General features: G+C 51.8%; 5 protein-coding genes across 9 annotated transcripts; 2 read left to right on the forward strand and 3 right to left on the reverse strand.

Moving 5' to 3' along the window:
- Positions 1-518: 518 nt before the first annotated feature.
- On the forward strand, positions 519-1,378 carry LOC118507632 (putative glycine-rich cell wall structural protein 1). The gene is made up of 2 exons (XM_036046357.1): positions 519-814; positions 877-1,378. The coding sequence occupies exons 1-2, from the start codon at positions 632-634 to the stop codon at positions 988-990; spliced, it is 297 nt and encodes a 98-aa protein (XP_035902250.1). The 5' UTR covers positions 519-631; the 3' UTR covers positions 991-1,378.
- Positions 1,307-5,199, reverse strand: LOC118507615 (conserved oligomeric Golgi complex subunit 1). Of its 4 annotated transcripts, none has more exons than XM_036046328.1 (5): positions 5,083-5,199; positions 4,687-4,964; positions 2,140-4,621; positions 1,972-2,034; positions 1,419-1,555 (listed from the first exon to the last, which is right to left on the reverse strand). In XM_036046328.1, exons 1-4 carry the CDS (start codon positions 5,113-5,115, stop codon positions 2,011-2,013), a joined length of 2,817 nt encoding a protein of 938 aa, XP_035902221.1. In that variant the 5' UTR covers positions 5,116-5,199; the 3' UTR covers positions 1,419-1,555; positions 1,972-2,010. The 4 variants fall into 4 exon arrangements, with proteins under 4 accessions (XP_035902220.1, XP_035902221.1, XP_035902223.1 ...); XM_036046330.1 differs by having other exon boundaries at positions 1,420-1,555; positions 1,978-2,034; XM_036046329.1 differs by having other exon boundaries at positions 1,430-1,555; positions 1,995-2,034.
- On the reverse strand, positions 5,157-6,144 carry LOC118507626 (flavin reductase (NADPH)). The gene is made up of 2 exons (XM_036046347.1): positions 5,874-6,144; positions 5,157-5,799 (listed from the first exon to the last, which is right to left on the reverse strand). The coding sequence occupies exons 1-2, from the start codon at positions 5,944-5,946 to the stop codon at positions 5,261-5,263; spliced, it is 612 nt and encodes a 203-aa protein (XP_035902240.1). The 5' UTR covers positions 5,947-6,144; the 3' UTR covers positions 5,157-5,260.
- A 410-nt stretch (positions 6,145-6,554) lies between these two features.
- LOC118507631 lies at positions 6,555-7,128 on the forward strand. The gene is made up of 2 exons (XM_036046356.1): positions 6,555-6,863; positions 6,941-7,128. Exons 1-2 carry the CDS (start codon positions 6,644-6,646, stop codon positions 7,096-7,098), a joined length of 378 nt encoding a protein of 125 aa, XP_035902249.1. The 5' UTR covers positions 6,555-6,643; the 3' UTR covers positions 7,099-7,128.
- LOC118507614 (Golgi apparatus protein 1) lies at positions 7,125-11,784 on the reverse strand. 2 transcript variants are annotated; one of them, XM_036046326.1, is made up of 5 exons: positions 10,029-11,784; positions 9,103-9,952; positions 8,169-8,916; positions 7,987-8,093; positions 7,125-7,928 (listed from the first exon to the last, which is right to left on the reverse strand). In XM_036046326.1, the coding sequence occupies exons 1-5, from the start codon at positions 11,483-11,485 to the stop codon at positions 7,761-7,763; spliced, it is 3,330 nt and encodes a 1,109-aa protein (XP_035902219.1). In that variant the 5' UTR covers positions 11,486-11,784; the 3' UTR covers positions 7,125-7,760. The 2 variants fall into 2 exon arrangements, with proteins under 2 accessions (XP_035902219.1, XP_035902218.1); XM_036046325.1 differs by having other exon boundaries at positions 9,088-9,952.
- Positions 11,785-11,803: the final 19 nt, after the last annotated feature.

The following is an 11,803-nucleotide window of genomic DNA, read 5'->3' on the forward strand; positions in this document are numbered from 1 at the left end:
AGAACGGCCGGGATAACCGTGAGCGGTATCGAGGATCGTTGCAGCACCCATGGATGTTCCAACGTGGTGAAATGATGTACTTCCACCGCCAAATTCGCCTTCCCGTTTTTTTAAATATCATGGTCCTGATCTGAATGGGAAGGTGTTGCATCCCTTCACAGGGGGCGCTTAGTGTAGCGGTTAACGGCCTTTGGCAATGGTCCCACGCCCAAATCACCTTCACTGCGTCTGGTGCTGTTACAAGTACTAGCAACATTTCAAGTTCATGGCCGCCTCAAGTCCTCGGACGGCTTGCCAGCGCGGGAAGATATTACATGGGACATCTCAATGTCGTGCGCGTCACTATTTTTGAATTCCGCTCAATGAAAGGGAACTGCCAAGAGACCGTGACGCGGGGGGGGGGGGGGGAGGAGGGGGAGCGAGCACACGGGATTCAGATAATCGACCGTAGCCGGTTGTGACTGGCATGCTATTTTTACGTAAAACCCGCATCGCTTGTTTGTGGCTTCCAACAATTAAGCAGATCGTCGGCGGGATGACGACCTGATACTTGTTTGGCTCGGAATTGGCTTGCATCATCCCCACCACTACACTGCCAAACATTAATCTGCGCGGCGATTCATGGGTCCGGATGTGGCCAGCAGTCAGCAAGTGCGGCCAGTTGAATCGGATCCTTCAACGGATACACATCGCACCAAAGGCTCCAAGTTTCTTCCAAGAAACCGTTGATCGTACACTTGACTCCTTAGAAGACAGCAGTATGGGCAAAGGAAAGGGTGGCGGTTCTGGTGGTGGTGGTGGTGGTCAGGGCGGTGTAAGTAGAGCAAAAAGAGGAGGAAGCCAGTTCGTGGTACTCTAGTTCGGACATTGTTTCAGAAAAAAGGCCCTGCAGGTGGCGGTGCCGCCAAAGGTGGAAATGACACTAAAGGTGGTGCTGGCGGTGGCAAAGCGGCCGGAGACAAGGGAGGAAAGAAGGGTGGTAAAAAGTGATGGATCGTTCGACCCGTTCCTCGGACAGCCGATCACCCCGGCGTACTTCCGGAAGCGATAGCGGCAGCGGATTTGGCCAGCGAAAGGGAACCCCCCCCAAACACCGTGATTTGGACTGTGACGATTTTGAGCGTTTATTGATGTATTTATTTGGTGGGCTTTCCACCGAACAAACCAAAAAGGGCAACCAGGCAAAATGTTTTCCAAGCAATAGCAAACAACCAAACCAATCCGCTGCTGTAGTATTTTCCATCTCTTTCGCCATTCAACCACACACACAGTCATCGTTCATGCAAGACACACAACCCGATCTATCTCTATCTTTAAGATTGTTTTAATATATTTTTCCTTAAACTTTCAACGGAAATAAAAGAAGCAATTTAAATGACGCTTTCATTCGCGGCCCCTCCTCCTCATGGTCTGCTTATCGGAACCAATCCTTATCCAGACCGAAGAACGCGGCAGCTCCCTTGGCGTAGTTCTGTGCCGTAGCAGCCGGGGTGGTGGCATCTTTCGTGGTGGATTGTTTCGCTGCGCCATCACCGGTGGTTGTTTTTCTCGAATCCTGCAAACCGAAACGGAAAAGACGCATTAGCGGTTGGTGGTCAGTATTGGTCAGCGATCGGGCGCATCGGTTTAAATTTAGCAGCAAGCGCTGTTTTGCATGCGGACATTTGAGAGGTCGGGTCGGAAGTTGTCAGCGAGCCAACACGGAGAAATTAAACGAACATTGCGGCTAAGGAGAAGATTTAACTTTGAGTTGAATGAAATCGGTTTGTCCCCTCTCGCACATGGTCTCATTACACTGTCCACCCTTGCACGCTAGCTTGCGCACGAGTGTGGTCCACGAAAAAGAAAGCGGGTCTTCACCTCTCCTTAGCCAACACTTCTTTACGGCCCTTCAGAAACACGCCAAACAGGTTAGTACACATACAGAGCTCGAAAAGCTTCCACACACACAACTCATAGCTAAATAAAAACCTTAACCATTGAAGGCGTGTCACCTTGGACTGCTAAAGACTATCGAGACGGTAGAGTAAAATGCTGAAATAAAAAATGCTGGTCATTGAAAGGGAACAGATGGCCTGGTTGTCGGCTGTGTCCCTTCCCTCGCATTAACGTGATGATTCCCAACCCAGCAGCACCTACCTTAGTAGTGAGGGTGGTTTCGTTTCGCCCGGAAGTACTAGCAAGCTCGATCGTGTCCACCACCGTCATTGGAGCCGTTTCCTTGCTAACGACCGGCAGCAGCGGGAACCACACCAAGTTCAGACTGTTGGAACTAAGCGCCAGAATGTTCGGGTTTTTATCCACCACAGCTGTGGAGCTGGAGGGCACAAGGACCCCCGCCTCACTGCCCACGACCGTAGCCAGCTGCTCACTGTGGCATATGAGTGCGCCCAGGAAGTGTTGCAGCTTGAGCACCGATCGCTTCACATTCGCATTCAGATGCGCGTAGAACACGTCGAAGTCGAACGGATCGATGTAGGACTTGAAGCGACCGACGAGCTCATTGAAGCTCTCGCTAAGCTGCCTCTGGTCGCGGCCGATTAGCATGAGCTGGAGGAATCGGCTATCGAGATAGAACTGTAGGGCTACGGTTTGGTTCTGCTTCACGAAGCTATCGTCGGCTAGAGTGGTATAGTGAGCGAGCAGTATGCCTGCCAGTCGCTCGACTATCAGCAGCATTGTTGGGCGCGGAATGGTCTGTGGGATGGCATCGTTCAGCAGTTCGTGGATGTGATGCAGACATTTCTGCACCGGGAAGCTCGGTTGCGACGGTACGCGGATCGTGGACTGGATTGGTTGATTGTTTTCATCGTTCTCCTCGATCGTTACTGTCTCCCAGACGGGGAAATCGTTCAGCAGCGTACCGTACCCGACAGCCACGGGGAGCGATGGCCAATGCTGCTGGAACCGTTCCACCCACAGCGTCCAGCACTGGAGACTCTCGTCTTCGAGCAATCCGGAAACTTTTGACCACCGGTCGGGATCCTCCTCCGAAACAGCCACCGTCGATGATGACTTCCTGCCCGAGGAGGGCCAACGGTCTGGCAAAACGCCGATCGTTGTTGGTATGAAACATTCCCTCAATGCCGGACACAGTTCCCGCACGGCTGTTAGAAACCTCGCCAACGTTGCGTACCGCTCAACGGTGGGTTCGAACTCAGCCGACTTAATGGCCGTTATCAGCTCGGCTATTCCTTCTACGCAGCACTGCCGAAAGTAGGATAACATTTCCTCGATTTCGACCCGACTGGAGGACGACGACAGAAACGCACCGACGTCACGCGTTAAGGTTTGCAGTCGCGCGTTCAGTGAGTCGCTAAGCTCCACCAAAGCCGGCGTGTACCCGCGAGCCTTCATCAGCAGCCTGCGATTGGACGGCACCGAACGGTCCAGGGCCGTCTTCAGATTCAGCGGCACATCGTCGAGCGATTCCTTCCAAACAAATGCCTTCAAATCGACCGGTTTTTGGTTTAGCAAATGCAACACATCGACGCGCGTTTGCTGAACCGTTTCGGTCCAGGCTGATTTGATGATGCTTTGCATGCGATCGTTTATAAGCCGCTGGTAGAATGTGGCGTAGAAATCCGTCCCTTCCGGTAGACCGAGCCTGGCGGTAATGGTTCCCCAGTGGGAAGGTTTTTCCAGCGCGATCGCTTGCATCTTAATGTCGTGCAGGGTTTTTATCGACGGAACCAGACTGACCAACCGCTTCAGCCGTCCTGCGACAGCAGTTTCGATGCTTTTGAGAAACGCGCTAACGGCAGCACGAACCTTCTCCTCCTCCAAGGTGATCCGTTCCAGGCGTGGCCGGAATTTGGCAATCATTTCCGGCACCATTTGCATTATCATCGGATCTTCCGATCGGATTAGCCCGATCGTCGGGGCAGCCTTATCGCCGGTGATGTGCTGTAGTTCCCGCTGAAAGCCACCAACCAGCAGGTCATCCTCGGTTCCGTCGTCGATGAAGCATTCGTAAAACAGACGCACCGTACCGATCACCACCTTCAGGCTGGCGAGCAATTTATCCTTCACCTTCTCGTACACGGCTTCGCTTTCGGCCAGCACATCGAGGAAAGCTTTCGAGCGTCGTTCGGTAAACATGGAAAGCGTTTGCTCTACCGGGCACGATTCCAGCAGCAGCCAGCTTGCTAAGCTCTTGGCAGCAACTGCCACCGAAAGTTCCTCGCGGCCAAGCGACTCCCGACAGGCAGCCTCGATGGTGAAGAAGAACTGACTCAACACTTGCCACTGTTTGGCGGCCACCGGGAATTTGCGCATCGTTTCCCGCTCCGTGTCCAAGCTCAGACCCGTCGAGATGTGACGGGCAAAGATGAACAGCTGCGTAGCAACGAAGTAATCCTCTCGATCGATGCTGCTCCATATCATCTCGGGCAGGCCGGTCAGCAACTTTATCTGTACAATCACGCCGTGAAAGTTGTGGTCGCGGTGCTTTTTCTGCATCCGCTGGTAGTCGGTTCCGGTGCGAAATCCGATCAAATTGTGATCGTTCAGCTGCTGACAGCGAACCGTGATGCGGTCGATATTGCCGATAATGGAACCAGCCGTCTGCTTCATGTCACCGATCGTATCGGCTGCCTTCAGCAAATCACGGTAACGCTCACTGTGTGCCGGAAAGATAACATTAGCACGGGAAAGTGCATTCTTATGCCCGCACTCGCTACGTACCCAACCATCGTTCGAAGCTCCTCGCGCTTCAGCTCAATTTCGTTCAGCAGCCGCTTATGGACCAGGTCGATTTCGGCCACATTATGCTGCTTAAACAGTTGATCAACATCGATATTCAACAAATCAACAGTTTTCGCCATTTTGGCGTAATTTTCGGAAAATGATTCGTTTTCCTCCACCTGCACTGCACTGGGATGCCAACTCGTCGCTCGCAACCCTGATTGTATGTGTGTGACGAACGATGCAACCACAATAAACACACCACTGACATCGACCGCCTGTTGACCAAGGTTAATAGAGTGCAAATTTCAAAAAATAAATAAACAAAACAAATGAAAATTGCATCGATTAGAAAGTGAACAAATTTGTATTTTACGAGAGATAATATTGTGTTACCTGCAATTTTAGCCGCAGTAGGATTAGCTGCATGTCATCGAGCGATAAGACTGGAATGATTTGCACATGCTATGTTTTTTTTTGCTGCTGGTGCAAAACTGCATTTCTTCTCTCAAGTGAGGTGGATTATATTTCGTGCAAAGAACAAGCTTTCAAGAGCAACATCCGCTCGAGTGCATCACTTAATCGTACAAATGCCGATAACCTTGCCCGCGTGCGCCTCCTCGAACAGACAATCCACCAGAAACTGGCCAAGATCGAGCTTCGAGATGGACCTCGACTGGCCGGGCGATTTGTCGTACGCGGTGTCAAACTTTGCCTGCGGCTCGTCGGCAATGTGCGGCGGCAGTACGGCCCGATACTCCAAACCACATCCCTTCACCGCTTCCAGCATGCGTCGGTGCTCTCCGTTAATGTTGACAAAAATCGCCGGTACCTTTTCCGGTTCCATGAACAGGAACGAGGACAGACAGACGGAAAAGCGTTTCAGCGATGCTTCCTTCATGGCTGTGATAATGTTCGTCATGCCGTCCGACATGGCCGTGGTTGGTTTGAGATCGTTGCGCGTACCGAGCACCACGCACACCAGCTCCTGACCGGCAACGGCCTTCTTCACGTCCTCCACGTTCGTTACATCACCCTTGACCAGTTCGACCTTTGCTTTGAAATCTTCCGGAACGGTCGCTTCGTTGCGCACCAGCAATCGGACGGTTAAACCTTGGGATCAATTGAGAATGTAAATTAATTTGTCTTTTAGTACCCCATCCCTGTTTCCGTGGCGCCTTCCTTACCTTTCTTCAGGGCGTATCGAACTGCACATTGGCCGGTCATGCCGGTACCGCCAAAGAACACAATTTTTTGCATTTTCGGTCGCTAGAGGGGAGAACGGGTAGATGAATTCGATCAAACTGAGAAACGGCGATCGTTTACGGTACGTTGAATTATTAAAAGAGTGTGCGAAAAATGCTTATCACTCGTTATCTCGTACGATGTAAATGCAAACACACGGCTGGCGCAGGTTGGACCAAGGTATATGTATTTAGAAGGAAATTTCTATCGATCTCAACAAGTGACATTTTGGTCGACAACTGTCAGAGTTTGTTTACAAAAGCATATGGTATGGGGCTACCAACACGAACAAACAGGCTCGGTTCTTACTCGCAAATGAAATTTTGTCTCAATGAGGATGTAAAATGTTAGGGTTCAATTTGCTCTGGACAATGCCACCTCCTATATCCAGTTTTTCTTCTTTCTTGGCCTCTTAGGTCATGCCTGTCATTTCTGGCTTACTTGACTTATTGATACCGCATAGTTGGATAGTCAATCCTCACTATCACGGAACGGCTCAGATTAGATTTGAATGAAGACCGCCGCTGTATGAAGACCGGCGCCGCTGTTGCCTCTACAACCGGGCCGCCCACCTATATCCATATATCTTGGTTTTTTGATTTGACAGTTGGTCACACAATTTTTTGTCTTCTTTTGTTGAGCTGTCAAAGTCTACTTCAACTGGCACTTTCGTTTGCTGCATTTGAACCGGTGTAGTAATCCGCGAAAAACGATGTCCGAACTCGAGAAACTGGAGGAAGCCCTGGGCCATCTTATCGAGTGTGCCAAAGACGCTGATGGTGTGGTGTACGATGAAGAATCCTCGACCACCGATCCATCCAACGTGCCGGAAAAGTCGACCAGGGTGAAGGTGCTAACACAGGCCACCGAGAAGCTGACCGAGTCGTTGGCCATTTTGCATGAGTTCGAAATGCTGATGCACGATAAAATATGTAAGTAAACGAAGCGAATGGTCTGCCTTTGAGCACCCGTGTGCTCCTATTCTAATATCTGTCCGCTTGCGCTTCAGCATCCCTGTACGTCATCTCCAACGAACTGGTGCTCAACTCGTTGCTCCTGCAGGAACAGAAGGGCGAGCTGAAAGAGCTCGGAAAAAAGCTGAAAGACATCGCGGGGAAATGGTACCTGGCCGCGGAACCTATTGCTAACACGATGGAAACTCTCTAAACCATGCAGTAAATACATAATTCAACTTCGTTTGGTTGACTATTTTATTGACACATCCGAATGCGCATGCAAACACGGTGTACGCCACGGGTTGTTTGTTTGTTGGTTTTGAAGTAACAGTCTGCCCATTTTCCAAAACCGGTCTGTCTTTGCCCTTTTTTCTGTTTTCACTGTCGGAAGGTATAAGATGTATAAAAGTCTTTTTTTTCTACAACGTGCTGCCTGATACGATTTCCCCTAAACGCTATATATGTGTCTTCCATGCTTTCCGATTAGCTCCTCTACTCCGTTTTAAGGTGTTTTGCCATGTTTTCGCCCTGGACACTTCCCGCCCACGAGGGAGTGGCCGCATGCCTCTACAAATATGCTAACTAATATAATACACTTACACTGCCTGGCATCGATAGTCGGCGCCCTTGCTCTGGCGGGCGACCATCTGACTGTAGATAAAACACTTTTCACCAGCACTTGCTTGCCCTACGAACAGCTGCATTGCACCTAGCTTGTCTGCGAAAAGGGGTGTTCCTGGGGCGGGAGGAAAATGGCGTCCCGTATTGCACGCGGCGTGAACATCCTTCCTTAGCTCGCTTTAACACATAAGTAATAACACAGTCTAGTAATTTGAAATGGAAACTGAAACATGCGCCGTTGACTGCAGTTGACTACTTGTTCTTCAGTGCCATCGTACGGTGCGTCACGCGTCCACACAGCAGCCCAATGATGAAGATGATGCCGATAAAGGTGCACAGCACGATCAGGAAGTAGTGCTTCGACGGGGACGCAACCACCTGATCGTACAGCTGATGGAAGTTTTCCGCCGGTGGAACGTACTGAAAAGGGGAAACAATAAGGGGAATGGTACACCAAGTCGCTACGGTTCACACTTACCGCTGCTGCGTTTTGGAACATCTCCAACCGGGTCAGCAGTTTGTTCTTGCAGTCGTCTTCCAGTGCCTTACTTTCGCCTTGTAGAATTCCTTCGAGACATTTTAGCACTGCAACAACATGGGAACAACGACATAATGAATATCGATCAACCACCAATGGCGCTGAAACTTCTCGTCACTTACAGCGTCCATTGCCGCTTTGGATGTGGGAACAGTACTTCAGCAAATCCACCGAACAAGCCCGCTGCAGCAGCGGATCGGCATAAATGTCCGCCTTGCCTTCCTGAATAAGCTCAGCCACCTCCACCTTGCATGCCCGGTTGATGAGCTTCTTGTCGAGGAAAGCCTGCTTCAAACACTCCTCAACCGCGCCATGATCCTCGTTTGCGTCCGGTTCCGACACGGCACCGCACAGTACCTGTATCTCGTCGTGGCACACGCTCTGGAGCAGTGGATTCAGCTTGTAGTTCAATGCCCGCTCGTGCAACACCTCCGTCATCTGTTTCTCACAGTCGGGCAACAGTTTGCCCTCGCGGAACCGAACCTTCAGACAGTCGATCACTTTCCCGTTCAGCTCCTCGTTCTGCTTGGCATTCCTGATGATGGGCGTACAGTACTCGGCAATGTTTTTCGAGCACGCGGCCTGCAGCGCGGGATTGAACCGGTAGTCTAGATTCTGTTCGATCATACGATTCACCACCACGAGATGGCACCGATCGTCGAACAGTGATTCGTCCTTGTGCAACTTCAGGCAGTGGAGCATCTTGGCCGGTTCGGTGTCGTGGCAGTACTGCCGTATCATGTCCCGGCAGGTGTTGAGCAGCGTGTAATCGGTCGCACTGTCCGTCAGTTCGGACTTTTTGATCGAAAACAGCTGATGGTGGCATGACTCGGTCAGATCGCCGTGGTGCGTTTGCAAACATTCCAGGACCTGTGGGAGAGTAAGGCGAGAGAGCGTTAATTGTGTCCCATTTTCTTGCTAGCAGAAGGTAAACGAGCTCGTTAACGTTAGCAAAACAAAAAGCGACTAAAGATGGCACAGAGTGAAGGGAAGGGAGGGATAGAACAGTGAAATGAACGAGATAAAAGCGGGCACACTTGCATTGTTCGTATTCACCTGTCCCGAGCCGTGCGGTATCTGTGGACAGTGGCGCGCAATGTCCTCCTTGCAGGCGGCCTTCAGCTTCGGATCAAAGTCGATGTTTTCGCGCTGCTGGTACAGCTGCGCGCGGACCTGCTGCCGACACTCCTTCGGGATGGAATGCTTCGCTTCCTTGATCGTATCGTTGCGCATCACTTCGCTCAGACAGGCAACGACCTCGTACTTGGTGGTACATTTGCTGCAGAACCGCGACACGTGCAATCGACACGCTTCCTTGAACTTGTACGTAAAGTGGAAGCTTTTCAGCGAAATGATTTGAAAGTGTTCCACCGCCGCCCGGCATTTGATGTCTTCGCGCATATCCGGCAAGTTCTTGGCGGCGATTAGACACTCCATCATGTCGCCCTCGTCGCGCCCCGTTTTCAGCACCGTCGCACAATGCTTCTCCATCGCATCGGCACACACGGTCATGATGATCGGGTTCAGCTCGACGTGTGCTGCCTCCTCTTCGGTGTACCGGGAAACGGCCGTTTTGCACGCTTCCTGCAGCTTTTCGAGATTGTCCTGCAGGCACTGCATCTCCTCGCCTTTGCCCGTCTTATCGAAGCAAAAGTAGGCGAGATCGTCCAAACACTGGTCCTCCACCTCCGGGATCAGATCGACGGATTTCGCCCGTTGGCGCATAACACGCTTCACTTCCTGCAGACATTCCGGCTTGAGACGCATCTCTTCCTTCTCGGGGTAAGCGTACCGGTGCAGACAGGGCAGTATGAGCGGGCCACGTTCCGGGTCCATTTGGGCGGTGTCGAGATCGGCCCAGGTCTTTTTCGCCTTACAGAACCGGATCGCATCGTCCTTGCAGCTCCTGTGGGAAGAACAATGGAGGCGAATTTACACCAATTGGCCTTGGCCTTGGCCTTCCGTTGCAATCGATAGCTTACCGGTACAGCTGCGGATCTAGCTTGAAGTCTCTTGCCACAAAGTACTGTATCTGCAGCAGGGCCGATTCACACTCAACGTTCATGTAGTTTGTGCCGAGCTTTTCCATCAAGCACGACATTACTCTCGCATCGCCTCCGTCCGTATCGGAGCAGGCCACATCCACGACGGGTTTGCAGGCCTTGCGGAGCACCGGATCCACACGCCAATCTTCCCCAACGTCCGTCACCTTTACCAGCGTTTCCAGCGCACGCAGACAAATGTCCGTGACGCGGCGATCCTTTTTCTTCTTCAACCGCGCGTGCTCCATCAGACAGTGGATCGTTTTGCCGCCCGCATCCAGATTGCTACAAAACTTTTCGATATCATTCTCACACCCGGTCAATATTTCGGGCGACAATTTGTAGTCCGTTAGCAGCATTCGCCGATGGTCGTTGATCTCCGCCACACACTCCGGCATCAGCTTGGTGCTGTTCTTCTGTACCGCTTCGAGACAGAGCAGGATCTGTGCCAGCCGCACATCCTTATCGTCCGACACTCCCCGGCGACAACGGTACGTTTTGATGTCCTCCTTGCAGGCCCGCGTTAGACCGCGCGATACCTTGTAATCGTGCACCACGAGCCGATCGTGACGCAGCAGCTGTTGCTGGCAATGTTTCGACATGTCCGGATCGTTGCGGTGCTTCATGAGACATTTCAGCAGCTGAGGAGATCCAGCCGGGAGCGATTGGCAGAAGCGAAATGCGTCGTTCGAACAGGCCACGTCCAGCTGTCGATCGAGCGTCAAATCTTCCGACTGTACCTCGGACAGATGGAGCACCTCACGCTTGCACTCCTCGTTCAGATTGTCCAGCGAGTTCTGCAGACAGGCGACCGTTTCTCCTTGGGACATTTTGTCACGATCGTTGCCAGTTGCAACGCGCCCACAGCCCAGCGCTTCGATGTCGCGCGTACAGTGCGCAAGGAACCGCTTGATAAACCGGTAATCGGAGAAGGCAACCCATTCCAGGCGCTTGATGTAGCTGATGCACCCATTGCCTTTCGCAACGTTGCGATGGTCAATGATGCAGGCTAAAAATTGTCCCGGTTCCTGGCTCTGGGAGCAGGGGAACTGCGAATAGTCCTTCGGGCATCCTTTCTGGATCATCCGCTTCAGGTTGGCATCGTCCATCAGGGCGGTCGTGTGCAGCCAGATCATATGCTGACAATCCGGCTCTAGACTGTCGATCTGCTCCGGATGCAGCGACTGGACGCACTCCAGCGCTTTGATATCTTCTGCGGCCAATGCACTTTTCGGGCAGAGCGTTTTCAGCTGCGAGCAAGCTTGTTCGTCGATGAGTTTCGCCGGTCCGGCCACCGGCACACCCGCCGCTTGACACTGTGCGGCAAGCGTGGCGACAAGCACCACCCATACAATTGTTACCGTGCTAGATGCAGCCATGTCGATTGTTTTGTGCATCGCTGACACGGGCTCGTTGTTGCAATCGGGGTGGGTGAAGCGAATCCGTGCACCCTTTTACGTATAATTACCAGCACCGTCGATGGTTCCGAACATAATCAATCCCCTCCCGAATGCAGCACTTCCACTCGGTGATCTATTAGCACCGGTATGCTTGATCACGAAGTTTACTACCTAGCGAGCAACTGTGGCCACAGTAGGGCAAACAGGACAAGCTACGAAGACGTGTCAATTGCGTGTATTTATTTATTCGTATCACAACTTGTAATTGCAGGTTCTTGCGCGACTAAAAAAAAAAGAATTCCGAGTTCATTGACA

This window comes from Anopheles stephensi, chromosome 2 (assembly GCF_013141755.1).
Source record: "Anopheles stephensi strain Indian chromosome 2, UCI_ANSTEP_V1.0, whole genome shotgun sequence".
Lineage (NCBI taxonomy): Eukaryota > Metazoa > Arthropoda > Insecta > Diptera > Culicidae > Anopheles > Anopheles stephensi.